The sequence below is a fragment of the Vombatus ursinus genome, unplaced genomic scaffold (assembly GCF_900497805.2).
Source record: "Vombatus ursinus unplaced genomic scaffold, bare-nosed wombat genome assembly UNPS02014791.1, whole genome shotgun sequence".
NCBI classification, from domain to species: domain Eukaryota; kingdom Metazoa; phylum Chordata; class Mammalia; order Diprotodontia; family Vombatidae; genus Vombatus; species Vombatus ursinus.
The window spans coordinates 25,100,461-25,121,722 of record NW_020954569.1 but is presented as its reverse complement, the minus strand read 5'-3'; the positions used below and the strand labels follow the sequence as shown (position 1 = coordinate 25,121,722).

Sequence of the window (21,262 nt, the reverse complement as noted above, 5' to 3'; positions counted from 1 at the left end):
AAGCTGAAAAATTACACATAGCACAAAAAAAGTTTGGTAAAAATATATTTAAAACAAGCAAGAAAAATATTTTTGGCTGTAAGGATCAGTTTCTTCATTTTGTCAACTGATAACATGTAAATTATATTTCAAATGATTCCAAGTACCAACTTATAAAAAGAGGTCATAAATCAGAAAACAAAGAGCAAAGGGACTGTTTTTTTTTCAGAAAATGTATTTGCAATTCCATTGTTCATATAAAAAGCATAAATTTTAAAAAGTTCGTATATGTTTTTAGAAGTGCTATGGTTTCACCATTCATTGCAGCTACATTCCAGAATGCTGTTTCAATGGTCCACAGTGCATTATCCTTACATTTTCATTACACTGAAGTCACTCTCATCACAACCTCCCCTGAGCTGTTATCTTCCGACAAGTCTTCATGGGGCCTCATTCGATTGAACAGGTGTAACAGTACATAGCCACACTGAAATCTCGGCGAGGTTAATTGTGTCGGATGAACTAAGTTTCTATTTCGCAAAGCTGTCAGCGGCAACCACAATGTCCTAGTCGCTGAAGACTCTCCTCGGCTACTTTCTTCTATATCTGTGGCTTTGTCGTAATTTAATACATCCCAGTGCAAATTAACTGCCCTCCAGCGCTTAAACACTCTGTAAACTGCTGCCCCTTCATGCACAATGAGACCTGAAATTGGGAAAAGAAAAGGCCAAGTTACAATACAGAATCTGGGAGCATGAGCTTAGTGGACAAACATGCAATTCAAGAACTGGTCAATTCTTTGTTCCCCAACCTGGCCAAGGAATAGAGTGTTCTACTTGGATAAATATTGGGGTTCATAGGAAATTTTCTTCTATACCATGAATAGATTACCACAAAGAATGACAATACAAAAAGATACATTTTACTAAAAATAGAATGAACTTAAGTTTGACTTTCTTTAATGTCTTAGAAGGCACTTTAGGATCTTTCCTCTCCTTTGGGTCATCATTATGAATGTGCAATGTCATTATATAACCTTAATTAACTAGAATGTTCTGGGAATATGAGCAGCCCTGCCTCCATTTTGCATCTGCTGCTCTGCCTGGTTTCAACCCCATGGAATAAGCTGCTCCTCCCAAGTTAAGCTCATTACTTCTAAATGTGCCACCTGGCTGCTAGCAAGCCCTGAATGACACCCCCTCCCCTCACCCTCTTCTCCCTTCTGAATGGAAGGTTACAAGGCAGGGTACCAAACTCCTCCCAATGCCTTCCTTGATAAAAGCCAGAAACCAGATTTTGGGGCTCACTCCACTCTGCACTTGCTGCTCTGCCTGGTTTCAACTCTATCGAACAAGATGTCCTAGGCTGGGTACCCACTGGTGTCCTGTCCATCTCACTCTTTCCTGCCTCCTTTTGTATGCTGTCTCCCCCTTTAGACTGTAAGCTCTTTGAGGGTAGGGTCTACCTTTCTTTTTATTAATTGTATCCCCAGTACTTAGCACAGCACCTGGCACACAGTAGGTGCTTAATAAATGTTTACTGGATTGACTTAGATTAGTCAGCCGAATAATCTAGTCACCTAAGAATCAATCAGATTTTTTTTTCAATTTCTGTTGTTGAAAATCTTTCTACAGTATATACTTTCCCGAAAGAATACGTACAACAGAGTGAACACAATTTAATCTTTCTTTGGTGAGTGAGAGTTTTGCTCATCTCACGGTTATCATTCTGAATATCTATTTTTCATTATGCAGAACCACAGCTATATGAGGGAAGGTAAAGGTAAACACTCTAAAGGAGAACCTAGTGACCTGGACTCTAGTCCTAACACAGTCTGTAACAATCTGCGCCATCTTGGGTAAGTAACTTAGACTCTCTATGTTCCAGTGTCCTCCTCTGTAAAAGAAGGGGCTTAGATTAGATATTCTCTCCGGGCCCTGCTAGTTTCAATGGTTCAATTCTTATGTACTAGTGCCAGCACAGATCCTGGAAGTAGCGCTATTGACTAAATCCCTCCTAGGAGCTTCCCCAAGGTTTGCTTCTATAGCCCAAGGGTAGAGTACAACACAATTACAAAATCCAACAAACATTTCCTGAGCATTCACTTCATGCAACTCATTGGTCAATGGTAAAAGATCAACATAAAATGTACTGTATAAGTGTTACTCTATGGAGATTTGTTGGAAAACGTGGACCAAAATCACATTGGATAAGAAAAGCATGGAGGGCGTACAATCTATCAATCGAGGGAGAACACGAATTGGTAAAATCTTAGACCTAGCAAAGGATTACAAGCAAAATGCTATGCTAACGGCATAAGAAATGTACTGAACCATACATGTGCAAAAATGCTGCATAGTAGAAATTTAGAGTTAAATAAGTTTTTATCATTCATGTCCACAAAAATCTATCAAATATCTATTTTATCAAAATATCCACAAATATCCCTTGCAAATGACTACGCTCCTTTCACAAACAATTAATTTAGGCATCAATCAAGCAATCAATCAACCTACAAGAACTTGTGTTTTTAAATGGCTACTATGTGCCAGATATTATACTAGTCACTGGGAATATAAAGAGAGACATGAAACAGTCCTGGCTCTATCCATTCTTGAGGTATAGTAGATATCAAGAGTATTATGAGTAAATATATCCTAGTAATCTCTCTAGGCTGCTAACTTGACACCAAAACACCGAGGTAAAAATTAAAGAATTCATTTAAACAGTAAGTCATGCCAAATAATTTTTAACTCACTTTATTTTACATCCAAGTAGTCAAAAAAAAAAATTAAACCAAATTGGCAAGATAATTCAGTGTCATAGAGAGAAAACCTGATTCAGGAGAACTGGCTTTTAATTGCTGGTTTTATGAATAGTTTACTGAATTACCCCTTAGAGTTATTTAACCTTTTGGGTTTAATTTGATCCTCACTAAAATGGCAGCTCTCATATGTGCCCTTTGTCTTGGTAATAAGGATAAATTAGAAGCCATCTGACTATAAGGCACAAAGGCAGAAACTACATAAATGCACAATGGTATTAATTTTTTTAAATCAATACAATGCAGTGAGGAATACTCACTCACATTTGACAAAATAATTACATCATGAAATAGACAGGTTCATTGTGGTACTTGCTATGATTAGGAATGATTCAATTGAAGACCCCCTCTGATTTTGTAGGACTCTATGATTTTCTATTGATCTCTTGGGCAAAGCCAAAAATCAGAACAATCATCCAAACTTTCAGTCACTTCTGGGGCTACATTTCCAGTAGTTCTTTTCTAAATATGCAAATCTATCAAATGATCAGCAATAAATCTCATAGGTCTTTAGAGTACATTTAAAAATTAATTTGAAAAGAATCTCCTACTTGAATCTCTCTTGAAGGCACAGTCCTCTTGAAATTCTGGGTCCATGTTGCCTCCCTTTAATTGCATTTTGAGATATTAGTGGTGTGTTTAGTTTTCACGAATACTTTCCATTAGCATAGAGATATAATCTTTGAACTCTAGAAACTTCTAATTTAGTAAAATAAGGTCCATGTCAAACATATAGTTTTTATCATTTCTTCCTTTTATGAGTTTTCTAAGTAATATTGTCAGAAAACATGGCATGACCCCTGTGACCTCTGAATTCCAAGGGACAGGATTCACTTCAATATAACTTCTAGAAAGAGAAACTGGTTTGTTTTTATTTTGTTTTGTTTTTCCAATAAAAAACATTAACAACATTGGTTACTGAGAAGTAAATCTCATGGGGGGGGAGCTTATGGTAGGAGAGAAATCACAATCTTTTTTGCCTTGTGTTTTCTGAACTTTTGTCATAACCACAGCTTAATGTCTGGTATAAGATATAGGTTGCACCGTGGGAAAATGGCAGCTACACCAATGTGGTGTTCTTCTCTTAAGATCACACATCTAGAAGCAGAAGGAACTTCAAAGGCCATCTAGTATAATCTTTCATGATGAGGAGAAATAGAGTTAATAAACTCATTAGAAAAAATTAAAGTTACACTACAACTTTTTTGTATTGTGCTTGCTATGTAATAGCATGAAAGACTCGCTAAGATTCTGCATACACTGTCCCCAACTTAAGAAGGGGATTTTATTGCCCTATAGAGTTTTCAATTCCATTATTCCCCTTTGGCCTCTCCTTGCCAATGCCATCTCATTTGATTATCCTGCTCACAGGTGTGAGTTAAGTCTGTCTAGAGAATCACATTTCAAAAACCAACACAACTTTAGCAGTAAATAAATCTATCATTCGAATAGCAAAAAAATAGCTTATTTATAAACTATCTGCACCCCAAATTATGGAACAAAGCATTTGGCAGTGAGATTGAGAGTCTCACACAAGAGCTAGAGATGAGATAATGACTAAACGGAAGGATGGGGGAGCAGCAGAGCATCATTTACATAAATTCATTTCACATTCCTAGCTCTCTGATTGTCACACACTGTGCTAAGGAGACAATCCAAATACACATAGAAAAAAAAACAGAATTTATTTTTTATTTCATCTGAACTTCTAACTTACTTGTTAACAGTATCATGGATAATATTACTTTATTTCAGTTTGGTTTAATAAATACTTTCCCAATATCAATAGCCTAGATATTTCTCAGAATCATATAAAATCAGAGCTGGAAAGACCTTTAATCTAGCACATGCCTTCATTTCCTAGGTGAGGAAACAGAGCACGGAGGCTAAGGATATTTCTAGTATCATGGAATAAGTTTCTTTCACATATTTGCTTGAAGACATTCAGAAGAATGATTATTACATGCTATTATTTATGTTTTAAAATTTCAACATATACAAAAAAACCCAACAACTTGTTTTATCTGCAGAATTTCTGATACGTGAGAAGAGAGAAGGCTGGCCTATCTACATAAGCACAACACAGAGTGATGAGAGCATCAGCTGTCACGTATAGCCTCTTCCAAGGTGATAGCTGTGCTGCAGCCACTGTCAAGTATTACATGGGCCACAAGCCCCTTAATGAAACCAAACACAAGCTGAAGCAATTTGAGAAAGAAGGACCCATGGGAAATCTAAGGAATTCTGAGCAACTGCAGACAATAAAAGGGCCCTTCTCTATGTAAGTACCCAGGACTTTTAGGTTCAGATTCGGATGTTAGATGTTCCCTTGCTGAGATGAAGAAGATGGTGTCTGTGCTACAAGTATGCACAGTGTAGGTCACCATTCCTAGCAATTTCATAAGTATCCATGCTACATATTTACTTAATATAGGTTAGTAGTAATAATAATAGTAATGTTTACATATAATGCTTTAAGCTTTGCAAAGCACTGTGCATGTACTAACTCATTTGATCTTCATAACAAACTTATGAGGTATTAGTATTAGAAAGCATTTTGAAAGCAGAAATATGAATCTATTTCATGGCTTAGCTGTGGAGACGAGGAAAATCACTTGGAGTCAGTCACATGTACCAGATCCCCATTAGACTCCTTCATTTCTGCTGAAGCGGTAAAACGCCAGAAGAGCCCCTATAAGTAGAGTGATATAAACTAAATAATAGACTTTGTTACCTGACAAGACATATACTACAATGTATGCATGCATTTTTTTTTTTCCTGAGAGATGGGAGTTTTTCCAGCGGATAATCTTACTCACCAGCACGTTTCATAGATAGAGCCTGTGTTTCCCATGGTCAAGTTGACTACCTCTCACCCTTTTAATGCTGAGAGAGGTACAGATAACACCAGAATAAGTGCAACAATAAATCTGTGTGAATTTTTAATATGAAGGATAAAAGAGGCTACCACATGAGTTGATAAAAATAGAGCTGGCTACCTGAAGGTGGCTAATTTTAAAGCCAGTCCGGCTTGAGCCACAATGCCCGGAAAACGTGCACCAGTCACCCTTTTTGTAGGAAGCAATATGTCTCAGTTGGGGTAAACATGTTACATTATCAAAACACCTAGTTTTTATTTGTCAAAGTATGTGCTGATTTCTCTACTACTAAGTACTAATGTTAGCTAGCATTTATAGAATGCCTTAAAGTTTGCAAAGCTCTTTGCAAATATCTCCTTTTATCCTCACAACAACCCTAGGGGGTAGATACTGTTATTATTCCCATTTTACTATTGAGGAAACTGAGGCAGAGGTCAAATAAATTGCCCAGGGGTCACTAGTAAGTGTATGAGGCTGGATTTAAACTCATGTCTACCTGATTCCAGGTCTAGCTTTCTATCCTCTACAGCTTTCACGCCTGATGCCCAACACCATCTGTGTGGTCTTGACCAAGTTACTTAATCCCTCTAGGTAGGCCTCAGTTTCCTCATCTGTAGAAGAAAGGAGTTGGACTAGATAAAACTCTGAGGTCTTTTCCAAGTCTACATCTATTATTCTAAGATTCCTGTAATTGCCAAGTTTAAAGTCAAGAAATCTACTCTGCTTCTCCCTGCCATAGGCTACTGTGACATGTGAGCATCATTCAACAAACAGATTTATGTTGGTGCACTGATGCTCAAAGAAAATCTTTTAGGGGGTGGAACCAGTACTTACACAAAGATACTGATTCTGCTGTGCCTCTTAAGCGTTGGAGACATGCTTTCTTATAGGAACTTCCTTATGAACTGGGCAAAACAAACTTGATACTCATCTGCCAACAATCCCCAAGGCTAGTAAGAACTGAAAGAAATAAGCTCTTCTCCCCTCTCTGCCTTATGGGGTGCATGGCAGTGTCGTTCTGCATGAGAAAGGAAAGTGGAATCATGCTTGTCCCTCACTGCTTCTGATCACAAATGAGAATGTAAACCCCAATCTGAATATAAGCAACATGCTTGCCCTCAGAACTCAACTATGCCTAAATTCGGCAAATGAACATTTTCTGGGAGTGAGGCTTATTTGTCTTAGACCATTTTATTTTGTCTGCCCCTACCCTAGTCGGCTTAGCCTGTAGTCCATTTCCTAGAAAAAGCTGTCAGTGGACTTGTCCCTGTAGCAAGGGGAAATGATTATACTTAATTATCTCTTACCTCTTCGATAGCTAAACTGTCTAGCCCAGAGTCACAGGATTTTATTATAATAGTCTTCAGGGCAAATCATACATAAGTACATTATTGGTTTCTTTTCTGGGAATATTTTAACAGGTCTAAATTGAAATGCCTAATTAAAACTCATAATCCTTGCAGCCAATAGGGGACCATATTTTTTGTTTGCTTTGTCTTTCAGGTTTAAGGTAGTGGAATTGTCTTCAATATGGACTGTACAAAAATACAAATCAGAGGATACCATAATGTATAGAGCTTGGAGAAGAGAGTAGGAAAGACAGGTGGCTCCCACCTGGGACCTGACACACAAAAGGGCATAACTGATGAGGGCTGCTTTTTAATATAGTTTCTAAATACACATGTGTTTAATATCAGGAAATTCTATTCTACGTGACATGAACAATTTTTTATTTTGCTTTAAGTCAAGCTGTATGCATTACAGTGAAGACTTTCCCTGGTAGACAGTAAAAACCCCGGGGGTATAATGTTCCAACTTTGCCTAGCACACACAAATGCCATGTCACAGCTGCAATCTTGCTTTTTTTCTTATTTTTTTCCTGGGGAAAAAAAATTCTTCTGTTCATCTAATATCTGTGGGTCCTATACTACATGTCAGGAAAATGGGAATCAACTAAGATACACAATTATTCAGACTTTAGCTTTTTTTAAGATCCATTCACCAGGTCCACAGCTGAGACATGAGTGCTTGTCACAGATGACTCTCATCAAAACAGCATTTCACTGACCAATGGCCATGGGTTCTGGTGCAATGAGCCAGATGTTTTCCCTTCTCTTTGCTGATATAAGCCATTGTTAGGGAACATTCCTTTCTGTATTAGCATAGATGAAAGCTTTTGAGACTAGACAGACCAAACCACATTACCCCTTAGGTTTTTAGAAAGAAAATATTCTTCATCTATGTCTATAATTACATAACTCTCCACTGAGACCTTGGGCGGATGTTTCCTGTAAGCCTAAAGAGGTATGTGTTCCTTCGCTACACGTTGCCATTCTGAAATAATATCCTGAGGAGAGGGCTGTGCTCAACTTGGCCAGAATGTTCTGTCTGAGTCATTCCAGCTCCTTGCTCTACATATTTAGAGAAATTTCTACAAAATTCTGCTACAACAGAATATTCATTTATATTGATAGTCTTCGTTATCATGCACACATCCGAAGCATTTAGATACCCCTCAAGGTCCTCAGGTCCACTTATTTAGAGGTATATGAGAGAACAGGTCGCCCACATTCTAAAGCCTTGCATCCCCCTATTTAGTGTTTCCAGCTGAGAAATGTTTCTGATCAGTTGAAGTCTTAGAAGTGAAGAATGTTCATGGAGCTACATCATTATCATTATTGTTTCCACTGTTAAGTGAATGATTCCTCTGGAAACTTACCATTTGGATACTATCAGCTTTTTTACCTGCAATTTTTCTCCAAAAAAAAGCACAATTTGTAGAAATTAAACTACTGACTTTTCACACTGGCTCAAAAAGTTCTAAGTTACAAAAGAGAATGAAGCCCTGGATGCTGGAGTTATAAACAGATTCGCCTTTAAAGAAGCAACCTGAAATGTTTGGCTTTAAGGGAATCATGTCTCCTGTGCTCTCTGGGATGATGTCAGAGCTTTCTTCAGACATTTCTTCAGATTAAAGCTACTATAACAAAAAGCCACACTGTGGTACTCTCCAAGAGAAAAATATCCTCTTCAGTTGATAGACTTGCACAAACTGGTTTTAACTACCTTTCACAAACTTATAAGTATTTATAGTTTGAGACTGTCCACCTGGCTCAGAGACTTCCTAGGAAATTCCAGCACCACCACTTTTACATTTTTGTTCTTCCCTAATCACTGCTTTAAATACATGTGAAATTAACCCCTTTCTTGGGAAAAAGAGTTAAGGGGACAGGACAACAGTGATTCAAGAAGGGTGACACCTCTTTTCCCCTTGAACATTATGTTTGGTAATGTCTATAAAATTGGGAAACATACCTATGTTTAATCAGTTTGGCCTTCTGCTCTACATTTAAACTAAAAAAAAAAACTAATATAAATTTCTTTAATAAACCTTGAAACTCAACAGGACTAGAGTCACCACAAAGCCATACCAGAATATAAAAGTAGTGGAGATGTTTCTTCAGGAGACAGTAAAAGAAAATCAGTGAATAGGTTGAGAGACTAAAGAACGTTGAACCTAGTAGTAGAGACCAAGTTCTAGACTCAATTATTTAAAAATTTCTTTTCCTTCCTCTCTAAGGGAATAAAAAGCAACATATCAATATTAACTCAATAAGATAATGAACTTAAGAGAAATTAATAAGCATAATTATAACTGAGACACATAAAATCCTATAATTTATAGCTCAGAAATAAAGGGACTGTAATGACTTCCCAAAACACATAATTGAGATAAAAGTTTAATATAACTACTATATTTTTAAATAACAAAGAACACTCTTTTTCTTTCCCCTAAGGAGACTTACTATTTTGAGTTCCTTTTGCAGTCAGTGGGAAGAAGGTCTGCTGCCTTCGGGATTCAGGAAGCCTTTAGAAATAGAGAACTGCCTACCACTATCACTATTATCGCTGTCAGAAGGCACAGTAAGATAACCTTTCCGTGTAATGTTTGGAGCGTAGGAGTCCTGCTGATATTAGAGTAACCAGGTCATCAGTATATTTCATGGGATGTGCCAGGACTTGTTATATTGAAATGCATGAAGTAAAAAACGCTATTTGTATGATAGCTAGCTAGCTAGCTAGATATCCATCTATAAAGAAATGCTTCTAAAAATAAGTAGCAACACCTGACTGAATATATGTGAGTGGATGTACATATATACATACATATATATATGTACATAAGATTAAGATCTATTATTACTGAAAGAGCACTTTCTACTCTCCTAAAGAACCTAAGAGTTTTGAAGCTCCTCCAGTGCTAAGGCCTGCTGTGTGGGGGATGGGGGGGTTATATTGGGGGGTGCTCGAGTATGTAAGTGTATACGCAGCAGAGACTAGATCTGGTAGTAGCCAGAACTAGGTCATATTCAGTAATCTTATATTAATTACAATTTAGCCCTAAGTCCAACCCTTTGCAAAACTCTTTGATGGAAGTCCTGAAATGAAAGCCAGGGGTTGGGAGCAATTTGAGTGCTTTCTTCCTGCAACAGCAAGGATCTATGGTTCTAAAGGTCACCCTGTGGTGATCTGTGGAGCCCAAAGGAGAAGATCAGGCTAGGTAACTTTCCTGAAGGGCCTGCCATGTGCCACTTGACGCTCAGTGACTTCTTCCCCATTCCTCTTATCTGACCTAACTACAGATTGGACGAGCCCTGGAAAGGGCTATTGAAGAAGAGATTGCTATTCAGATACAGGCTGGGCTATGTGACCCCTGGGGTTCCTTCCAACTCTGAAATGCTGTGCCTGAGTCCCTGTAGAGGTCAATACTAGACAAATGGAGCAACCACTCAACTTCCACCTCCGCCTTTCCTTTTAGCCCCACTAGGTTACGTTCTCTGGAAAGTCTCCTATACCCCAGCCCCAATTTTGTGGACTTCCCCTATTAGTTTTTAATGCCCTGCTATTTCCAAGTGATGTTTAGCAGGCAAAAGATGGGATTCCATTTCTTAAAATAAATAATTTCATATTGGCTATAAGAAGGAGAAGATGAAGATTATCTCTCATCTACTCTATATAGCTCTTTGAATGTACCTATTTACATGTCTTTGCCATTAAGATTGTAAGCCTTCCCTTGGGCTTTGTCTGCTTTCTCTTCAATGCACCTGTTGGGCATCCTTCTCCCTCCTCCTGAAGCAGATAGGTGCTATGGTGCATAGAATGTTGGGCCTGGAGTCAGGAATGCCTAAGTTCAAATCTGGCCTCAGACACTTGTGACCTGTGTGACTCTGGAAAAGTCACTTAACTTCTGTTTGCCTTAACTTCCTCAACTGTGAAATGAGTATAATGACAGCACCTACCTTGCAGGGCTGTTATGAAGATCACATGAGACATGGAATGTGCTTAGTACAGTGCCTGTCACATAGCAAGGGCTACATAAATGCTTATTTCCTTCCCTTTCCCTCTTCCTTGTAACTTGCTTTGATGTATCATCTTCCACCACCAAGAGTCGAAGCTCCCTGAGGGAAACACCTTTCTTGAATTTTTATTCTCAGTTCTTAGTACCATGCCTGGCACAAAGTAAGAACTTAATAAATGCTTGTTGACTTGACAATGAACATTTCTCTAGAAAACTCACATGATGACATCATATTTAGTGATCCAAGTCAACAGACAGCTAGTAGTTATCACCAAGTCATCCTTTCCACGCCTCATGGGCATTATTATTAGGAAAGGGGCCCAAGACCATAAGCCACTAATGCCATTCATTATATTTAACTTTTCACCTAAACCACCAATCATTCATGACAAAAATTAATTGAACATATTCCATGTGCACTCTACAGTGCTATATGCTTCAGCAGATAACAGGAAATTTTTAAAATCTGTTTTCACAGATTAAATAGGTCCATGTTTAAATGCATTTTCATGGATGATCCAAAAGAGTGGATAATTGCACAAATCATTTTACTGTTGTTTGGAATACAATGCTATGCTTTTTTTTTTAGTACTAGATCTTCTTTGCTAATTATGTTTAATTTTAGCTAATATTAAAGTAGGGCTGCATTCTCAGAACCATGGGGAGAAATGTCCCAGGAGCTACTGGAATTAAGAATTTACTACACAAAACCCATAAAGTAGTTAAACTGCATGTGTATAATTAACGGCTAGATGGATCTACAATTAGAAGTGAAAAAGCTTTCATGACTTGTCCATGTATGTTCTCATGTTTCCAAAGAGCCAAAAAATAGGTATTTTCATTCAACGATGCCAGGTATTGTGCTAGTTTCCAGGGATGTAGAAGAGAAAAAAGAGGTCCCTCCCTCTCTTCAAGGAGCATATCTTATTGCTAGATTTTAAGCTTTGTGGTTACAAGGTTCAAAATCATGTTATTTTCTATTTCTTTGCTATTAAAACAGAACAACAGATGCTGAATTGTCAAAAACATAAGGCAAATGCTGACCCTTTAAAAGATCAATATTCATGTAAATGTGGCACATGACTACAGAACGATGCTGTGTTTACTACTACGGGCTGAGAGGTCCAATATGTTTTCCAGTTTCTGCACATCTTCAAAATAGATTTTTTATGCATCCCCAAGTAGCTGTGGCTGGATAAATTATGAATTATTTTAAATTGATTTTCAAAAAGGCTTTAATATATACCCATAGTGTTTTGCATGGATTTCATTAAACTATGAAGTCCTATTACAACTATATAAAACTGTCTCTTGATAAATATGACTTTACTAAAGGGAATTTTTTAAAGTTTATATTACAATTAGTATAGAAAGGTAGAAATATCTCAACCTGATTATCATCCTAGTACATTTAAATCAAGTAAAGGGCTTTAGGCTCATCTTTTTTTTATCTCTTAATCCCTCTAGCTTAAAAAAAAAACAGCATGAAAAATTCAAGAGGACCAAGACAGATATTTTTGTCTTTGGAAATGGGTAAGTTTCCATTGATCACTTTCTGTCCTGACCATTTATCCTTTAATTTCAGAAATAGAGTAATATGAAGTACAAGCAATAATAAAAACCTATACTTCAACAATAGAACCAAGAACCTGATGGTAGCAATTTTTTTCTTAAAACAATTTTAGGAAGCACTTTTCTCTGCTAAAGATAAAAAAAGGGAGAAATAAATCCCATCAGATTTAAAATACATATGATAGAAGAAAATTACCTAAGCTTGGCCTAAATGTCTTAGAAAATTCAGGGCATTTGAGCAGCAGGGCCCTCATGGAAACCATTCCAAGAACTCTTATCAATCCTCCTTAAGTCAGTCATAAGGAAGATAAAAGTAAAGTGTTTGAAGAATCAATCAATTTCCTAAGAAATATTTTGGGGGGCAAAAAAAATCAACCAATTTTAATGAAATTAAATGAGAAGATTTATTTGTATAGCAACCTATGGCAAATTTTGCTTTCCTGGTTCTCAGCAGTTACATCTTCACATACTAGTTTTGTTGACATCTTGGCTCTCAATTTGAAATTCCAACACTTAACTAACAGCCATTTTTCTGCACTCAGGAAGCTTTGAGAGAGAATAGCTCTAAGGCTAAAGGTCTACATCATTAAGTCTGAATGATGTTCACTACTGCTAAAATGGAGTACATTACAGGGATGATTTGAGCTGGTTGAGGATGAGAAAGCCAAACTGCTTTCTGGATACTATGTCAGTTCCTCAGTGCAGATTAATACTTTGATTTAAATTAAATTCCCTGAAGACCATACACATCTACATTCCAATATGAGATACTAAAATCACATTGAATGGTGCTTGGATTCTTCTCTTCTTGATCCCTCCACCCCTGCCATTCTACTGATAGTTCAGATAACCAAGGTTGGCTATTGTTTGCATTGTATTGTATTGAAGTAGAAAGCTTACCTCTCATAGCGACTATTTGTGTGGTCTTAGACAAGTCACTTGCCATACCTGGGTCTCAATTTTCTGATCTATAAAATCAAGGAGCTGTTCTAGATGCCCTTTGATGTACACAAAAACACATTAGGGAGGTGTTTAAGGGTCATTGTCTAGAAAACATTCTTCTCTCTGTCGTTATCAATCAAAAACATCTATCCACTGCTAAGTACCCCCAATACTCTGTCCTGGGGTCCTCTTCTCTCCCTTTTCTCTTGGTGATCTTACTATCACCCAAAGGTTCAATTGTGATTTCTAATTAGATGACTCCAAAATCTCTATATCCTGCTCTCATCTCTCTCCTAAACTCCAGTTCAACAACTGTGCTTACTGGACATCTCCATCTGGATGCTACACTGATATTTCAAGCACAACAACTACAAAGTAGAATTCATTCTCTTTCATTACTGGTGCAGGAACTCCCCAGGATTGAAAACCCCCATCTTCTTTCCTGAATCATAAGTCTATAGCTTCCATCACTTCGTTAGTAACAGATACTAAGGGACTCTGAGGGTACTATAGGAGGTTGCATGTGCCAGGCAGATCAAACCACCACCATTACATTAACTACCCTTCGTTCAGATCTTCATAACAAACTTTTCTCTGTCATTCAAAGTCCTGTACATTTTCACTCCAACATGTCCAAACTGACTTTACAAGACTTCTTCCTAAACTTCTATGCTCTAGCCAAACTCTCCTATGACTAATGCTTGTGTACAATATTCCATCTCTTACCTCTGTAGGTGAGAGCGCCCCTTCTCTACCCCCACATTAAAATTACTTTGCATGTTTTTTTTTTAAATTTTCTTCTCTGTCTAGAAGGTTCCCATCTTACTCCTTGGCATAATATAACTTCCTTAACAGTAGAGCCTATTTTGTTTATGTCTTTATATCTCCAATGTCTAACCCAGCACCTGGTACAAGGTAGATACTTAATATACTCTTGACTGATTAAGATTGGGTATCAAATCAATCTCCCTCTTTATTCTTGTTTGATTTCTGTGAAGCTCTGAAAACATAGGTTAACCTTAGTTGCGAACATACATCTTATGTACCATGGCCAATGACTTCTACTTCCTCTCTCTTCAAATGTATTGCTTATATCAGTACCAGAGAATGCAAGCAGTGTAAAGGCTATTGGACCTTTATCTTTGTATCTCCATTGTACAATACCTTGCACATAGTAAGCATTTAACAAACGTTTGTTAAATTGAACAGAATTCCTTCAGCTTTTCAAATCTACTCTACAAGGTCATACAAAGTTTTATTCACAATGTTTATTTTCTTCTACCTTTATCTTCACTATCCATAATTATTTAGACTTTTCATCTTAGCCAAATGAACTGAATGTCTGATCAATTTAAGCTATATTAACAGAGCATAAAGTGCAGAGTAGACAAGCAATGGCATAAATACGCAGCTACTGAGGGAGAACAAAGCTCCAGGAAGCATCGCTTTTTTATGGACTTCTGACTCTGACACAGGAGTTGAGAGCAAGATTTCGCTGCTGTTATTCATTCCCAGGCACCGCTGTTTGAAAACCGAAGGAATGTAACAAAAACTCGACTAAGGTTGTAGTGAGAAAGATCAGGAAGTTCCTAATGAACTGGTCACCTTGCTTATAGTAATGGCCAGCTGCTGAGACTTATTTCATGAGCCCCAGGTAATACTACTGTGGGCTTAAGAATGATATAATACAGTCATAAAAAGACCTCATAAAGACATGACATCTATTTCGCTGTCTAGATTTAATTAATTCAAACATATTATTACTTTTCAGATGGTAATGATTATTGACTTAGCCATACATGAATTTCTAAGATGGCTGACCAAAGTCAGGGGACAATATGTGTCTATGAAACAAGGTGAAACTAGACCCTTAGAGGCAGCTAGATAGAACAGTTAATAGAATGGTGAGCCTGAAGGCAGGAAGATCAGAGTTCAAAACCAACTGTATGACTCTGGGAAAGATACTTCACTTCTGCCTCAGTTTCCTCAACTATAAAATGAGGACAATAATAGCACCTAACACCCAGGGGCTGTTGTGAGTACCAAATGAGATAATATTTGTAAAGCACTTGGTATACTGCCAGACACATAGCAGGCACCTGAAAAATACTTGTTTCCTGTCTTTTTTCCTTCTATCATAGAGGGATTTAACCTAGGCCTCTTCAAGAAGCTTCTCTATCTAGTTAGGCTAAATCATCAGAGACTTTAATACTAGAACATTTCGTGTTCTTTTGGATATCAGTGCTCAGAGTTTGAAAGGTTACTTTCAACCTTATAAACACATTATTGTCAAATTTCATTGAAGAACATCGTCTTTGTATATCTTTCTCATTTTGTTATTTGAGATATTCTTAACACAAATTAGGCCCCCAAATATGTGTATTTCTGTGTGAGGGGGGAGAAAAGTATTCCAGTGTGAGCAAGTTACGAGGTACTTAAAGATTTTTAAAAATATATGAGCCATAGATTGTGGCCTAGAAAAGCAATTATAGATTGTTTCTTGAAGACTCTGGTTCAGTGTGGTACTGTAATCGAGATATTTAAGAAATTTTAAAAAGAGAACCCTTGGCTTACATTAAGAACAGCCCTGAAAATAAATCAGGTGTGGCATCTTTTGCTCCTTCTTCTGAGCAGGTATAGATAGTCTCTACCTCCTAGTGATCATAAGGACATTTTTCATTGACTGCAGAACTGGAATTCTGAGGCTATGCCAAAGAGACAATTCCTACTCTTCACATTTCTTGTTCCTGCTGGCCTCAATGTAAAAAGATCAGTCTCTGAGCTCTGAAGGAGGATCCCTCCAGCACATGACTGTATGGTCTCCTAGGCCAGTCTGTGACTGGGATGGAGCTGCCTCTTGTTTGTGTCTTCTTTTTTTTTTGGTGAGGTGATCAGGGGTAAGTGACTTGCCCAGGGTCACACAGCTAGTAAGTGTTAAGTGTCTGAGGCTGGATTTGAACTCAGGTCCTCCTGACTCCAAGGCCAGAGCTCTATTCACTGTGCCACCTAGCTGCCCTTGTTTGTGTCTTCTTTCCCTTAGTACAGGACACTGTGAGTCTCAAAAGGCATCTCGCATCTTCCTGCATCCTGGGCAAACAGCCACTGGAGCAGGTTTAGTGACAATAGCAACAGTGGTAGTGGCAGACCCACCAAGACAAAAAGAGCTGCCCACAGAGAAAGAAACCACCAGCAAAATAAAAAAAGCAACCTTAGCATTCATCAGGCTATATTTAATAGAAGTGATATGGAAGACAGCAAATGAGCAGCCCTGGTGTAAAATATCCAAAGGAGACATATTAACCTGCTAACTGATTATGATCATTCTATGATTTATTATTGCTTAGCATTCCTTTTCCATGTCACAATAAACCTTCCTATTCCATACCTGATTCATTTTTGCATTCTGGGTAGCTTTTTACTTTTCCCCCACTTAGCCAGCTGAGGAGGACCCCTTAAACAAGAGCTCCCAAGTAGAGTCAGAAATCTTAGTTGGAGATGAATTGGAACACTGGAGAGCCTAGTTCCTCTATGGAGGAGACAGGCAACCCCAGTGCAAGGAACCCAAGGCAAATGGAGAAGGCAGGTAAAGAACATGGATTGGAGAAAGAAGGTTACCAGCCCTTCTGGCCTCAGCCTAGCAGAGCTTGGCTAGCCAGTTTTCTAGACAAAGAGTATTCTATCCTTGTACAGAATTGTGGTATGTCTGTATCTAGAATACTGTGTGCAACTGTGGTCGCTGCATCTTCAGGAAGCTATCAGAAAACTAGAGAAGGGTAACTAAAATGGTCAAGAGGATAGCAGCTGCTGTATAAAGATGAGCAAAAAAAAAAAGATTACAGCTATTCAGTCTCAAAAAAAAAAGTCTGAGAGAGCATATGATGAAAGTCCATACAATCATGAAGGCTGGAGATAAAGTGAAGAAGTCTAGGCTCACTAACTTCAAGAGGATACTAACAAGGAGATCCTCCTTAAAGCTTAAATAAAGTCAGTTTAGGACAAATAAAAAAGATCAGGTTGTAAATACAGAGAATTCATTACTCCCAAGAGTTTTCATGGAGTCATAGAAATGTAATGCTAGAAGAAGAGATCATTTATTCCAACCCCATCTTTTTATAGACAAGCAACTCAGGCACAAAGCACAAAATGACTTGCACAAGTTCACACTTCTAGTAAGTGATGGATCAGGAAATAAAACTCATGTCCGCTAACTTTCAGTCTCATATACCACATGGCATAGACTGAAATATACATATATATGAAGAAATAGTTGAGATAAAGTCAAAGAAGATAAAGCCAAAAGAGATTTCCAAGGGAAACCAAGATATTTGTGGGGTTATCAAAAGCAAATCAAAGGAGCATGGAAGGAATTACCATTTATATTTATGGATTGCGAAAGAGGTCAGGGCCAAATAAGAGATAGAGAGGCTCACAGGAGGTAACATGGGCACTTTTGATTAAATAAAATTTTACAAGTTTTTTTTCCACAAAAAAACTCAATTCAACTAAAAATTAGAAGAGAAGCAGAAAAAAAGGAAAATCTTTTCAGCTAGTTTCTCTGATATATGTTTCATTTCTAAAATACATAGAGAACTGAGTCAAATGTACAGGATTAAGAGCCATTGCCTAGCTGATAAGTGGTCAACAGATTCATGAATAGGCAGTTTTCAGAGAAAAAAAAACCTAAGTTATAAATATCCACATGAAAAAATGCTCCATATCAGAGACGCCAAACTCATGGCCCAAGTGCAAACTGAACCAGATTAAAATATAATTGGGGAATATGTTTAAAAACAAATAAAATACAATAGACCCTAAATAATGTTAATATGTGGTTTTAAAGAAATGTAAATTAAAACAATTCTGAGGTACCACTCCACACTAATCAGATTGTCTAAATTGACAAGAAAAAAAGGAAAATGACAAATGCTAGAGAGGCTGTGGGAAAACAGGTACACTACTGCACTGTTGGTAGAGCTGTGAATTGGTCCAACCATTCTGGAAAGTAATACAGAACTACACCCAAAAAACTATTCAATTGTGCATACTCTTTGACTCAGCAATACCACTATTAGGTATCTGCCTCAAAGAAAAAAGAAAAAAAAATCCATACTTAAAAAATATTTATAGCAACTCTTTATGGTAGCAAAGAATTGGAAACTAAGGAGACACCCATTAATTGGGGATGAGTTAAACAAGTTATGTTGTGTAAATATGATGGAATACTATTGTACTGTAAGAAATGATGAAGGAGATGGTTTCAGAAAAACCTAGGAAAATTTGTATAAACTGATGTATAGTGAAGTGAGCCAAGTAAAGAGAACCATTTATACAATAAGAATAACATTATAAGGACAAACTACTTTGAAAAACTTAGGAACTCTGATCCACACAATCACTAACCACAATTCTAAAGGACTCATGATTAAACATGCTATCCCCTCCAGAGACAGAAGTGATGGACTCAGAGTGCTCACTGAAACATATGTTGTTCTCTCATGCTGCCATTTTAAATCCAGTTCCATACAACATGCCACTGCTGTGATTCCCTCTCCATGCCACCTGCCCCTGGCCAACAACTCTACCACCATGGAGAATGTACATGGAGTACAGCAACATGGAGGAGTTCACTGGTGGCTCTAAAATCAACAAGAGCAAGAACCATCAGGATGATAATAAAATGTTTATTAGAGGGCTAAGCTGGGATCTGAGCAAGAAAGATCTGAGTACCTGTCTCATTTTGGAGAGATTGCAGATTGCACAATTAAAACAGATCCGGTCATTGGAAGACCAAAGGGATTTGGATTCGTGCTTTTCAAAGATGTTGCCAATGTTGATGAGGTCCTGCAACTCAAAGAACACAAACTGAAAGGCAAGATGATAGACCCCCAAAGGGCTAATGCTTTAAAAGGAAAAGAGCCCCTCAAAAAGTATTTGTAGTTGGATGGAACCCAAATACATATGAAGAACAAATTAAAGAATACTTTGGAGCTTTTGGAGAGACTGAGAATATTGAACTTCCTGTGGACATCAATGACAAATGAAAGAAGAGGATTCTGTTTTAACACATACACAGATAAAGAACAAATAAAGAATTTATTAGAAAACAGCTATCATCCTATTGGTTCTGGGAAGTATGAAATCAAAGTTGCACAGCCCCAAAAGGCATACAGGCAGCAATAGCAACAACCTAAAGGAGAGAAGGGCATTGTGGCTAGTGGCCAAGTGGGCACTAGGGGTCATGGCAGAGGTAAACAAACCACATATGACAAAGCATCCCGAGCAGGGGGCAATCACCAAACAATCACCAGACACATTAAAGGAGAACATGGTGAAATAAATGCAAATGCTACAGCAACTTGCCTTGCAGAATGACAACACTGAACAGAGAGTGGTCTTCTATTGATCTGAGATGACTATTTTGTAAAAGACTTTTAATGTATGTGATACAACCATGTCCAATTGTATATAGAGGCCCGTTTAGTTTTTTTGTTTGTTTTTATTTTGTCTTTTGCCATCTGTTAGAACAAACGTGGACTTCGGTCTACACAAATTTTATTTGTAAAATTTCCTGTTAAATAATTCTCAAAAATAAATTACTTTAATTGTTTTTTTCTGTTTCAAGCACTAAATATCTCTGTAAAGACAATTTTAAATAAGTAATAACTGGGGTACAGTTTCTTTTCTAGAGAGTCATGGACAGTGAGGAGAAGCAGTGGTCCTTTATAAATCACAAGCAGTAAACTTTGCTTCAGTTGCCTAATTCCTTAGACAAGAATTCCCTATGCCAGGGACTTGTAAACTTGTCCAAGTTTAAAATCACCACAGATTATACTATGCAATTGAATATTTGTCTCCCATGTGCATTCTTTGGATCTTTGTGAAGAGACATTAATTCAGCATGTTGTGATTAGCTTAAACTGTTTCTATCAGGCCATAGATACCTTGACTTCTATTTTTAAGAGGATTACTATTATATTAAACTACATAAAAATAAGACACAGTTAATAACTGCTTTTATGAGTTGACAAAATGGTTTGAGCTTATTTGTCAAAAAAATCTATTATGATTACTTGATACAATTTGCATTGAATAACTATAACTCAAATTGGATATTTCTATATCCATTGAAACTGGATTAAAGATTAATATGGGCCAAGATTTTCACTATAGAACTGTAAGTAAATTAATTTTATTCCAAAATAATGTATTATGTCACTTACACTGCCAAATCATAAATAACTATTTCCTGTTGGAATACTTATTTGGAAAGCTTTAGTAGCATTATGGCTTTTGTCATGAAAGTTTTTAGGAAAGGTCATTAAAGCAAATCCCATTAACCCATGGATAGTTTTGTATTCTAGATAAAGGTTATTTTTCCATTAAAAAAGAAACACATATCTTCTTTTTCCTTTTTCTTCTTGTCCTTCATCTTCTGAGTCTTTTTCCATGGCTAATATAGGAATCTGTTTTGCTGTATATATTCGTAAAGGGACTTGTTTTTCTTGTTTTCTCAATAGGAGGGTAGAAAGGAGAGAATTTGGAATTGAAAATAAAATAAAACTGAATTTGGAAAAATAAAAGAGCAGCTAACAACTTTTTTAAAAAAAGATGTTTGTAGGGTTCCTAACTTTTGAGGGAGATTTCAAGGAGAACTATACATTTCCACAATTTATCTTGTTGAACCACAAGGCTGATCCAATATGGCAA

The 21,262-nt window shown here is 37.2% G+C and overlaps 1 protein-coding gene and 1 pseudogene across 1 annotated transcript in view; one reads left to right on the top strand and one right to left on the bottom strand.

The window, feature by feature from the left end:
• Positions 1 to 361: 361 nt before the first annotated feature.
• The window catches only part of MARCH11 (membrane associated ring-CH-type finger 11), a 152,026-nt gene continuing 131,125 nt past the window's right edge, over positions 362 to 21,262 (bottom strand). Inside the window, exon 4 of the mRNA XM_027869114.1 lies at positions 362 to 684. Within this exon, the coding sequence (XP_027724915.1) occupies positions 362 to 684 (323 nt within the window). The remainder of the gene's footprint in view (positions 685 to 21,262) is intronic.
• Positions 18,974 to 19,927, top strand: LOC114048053 (annotated as a pseudogene).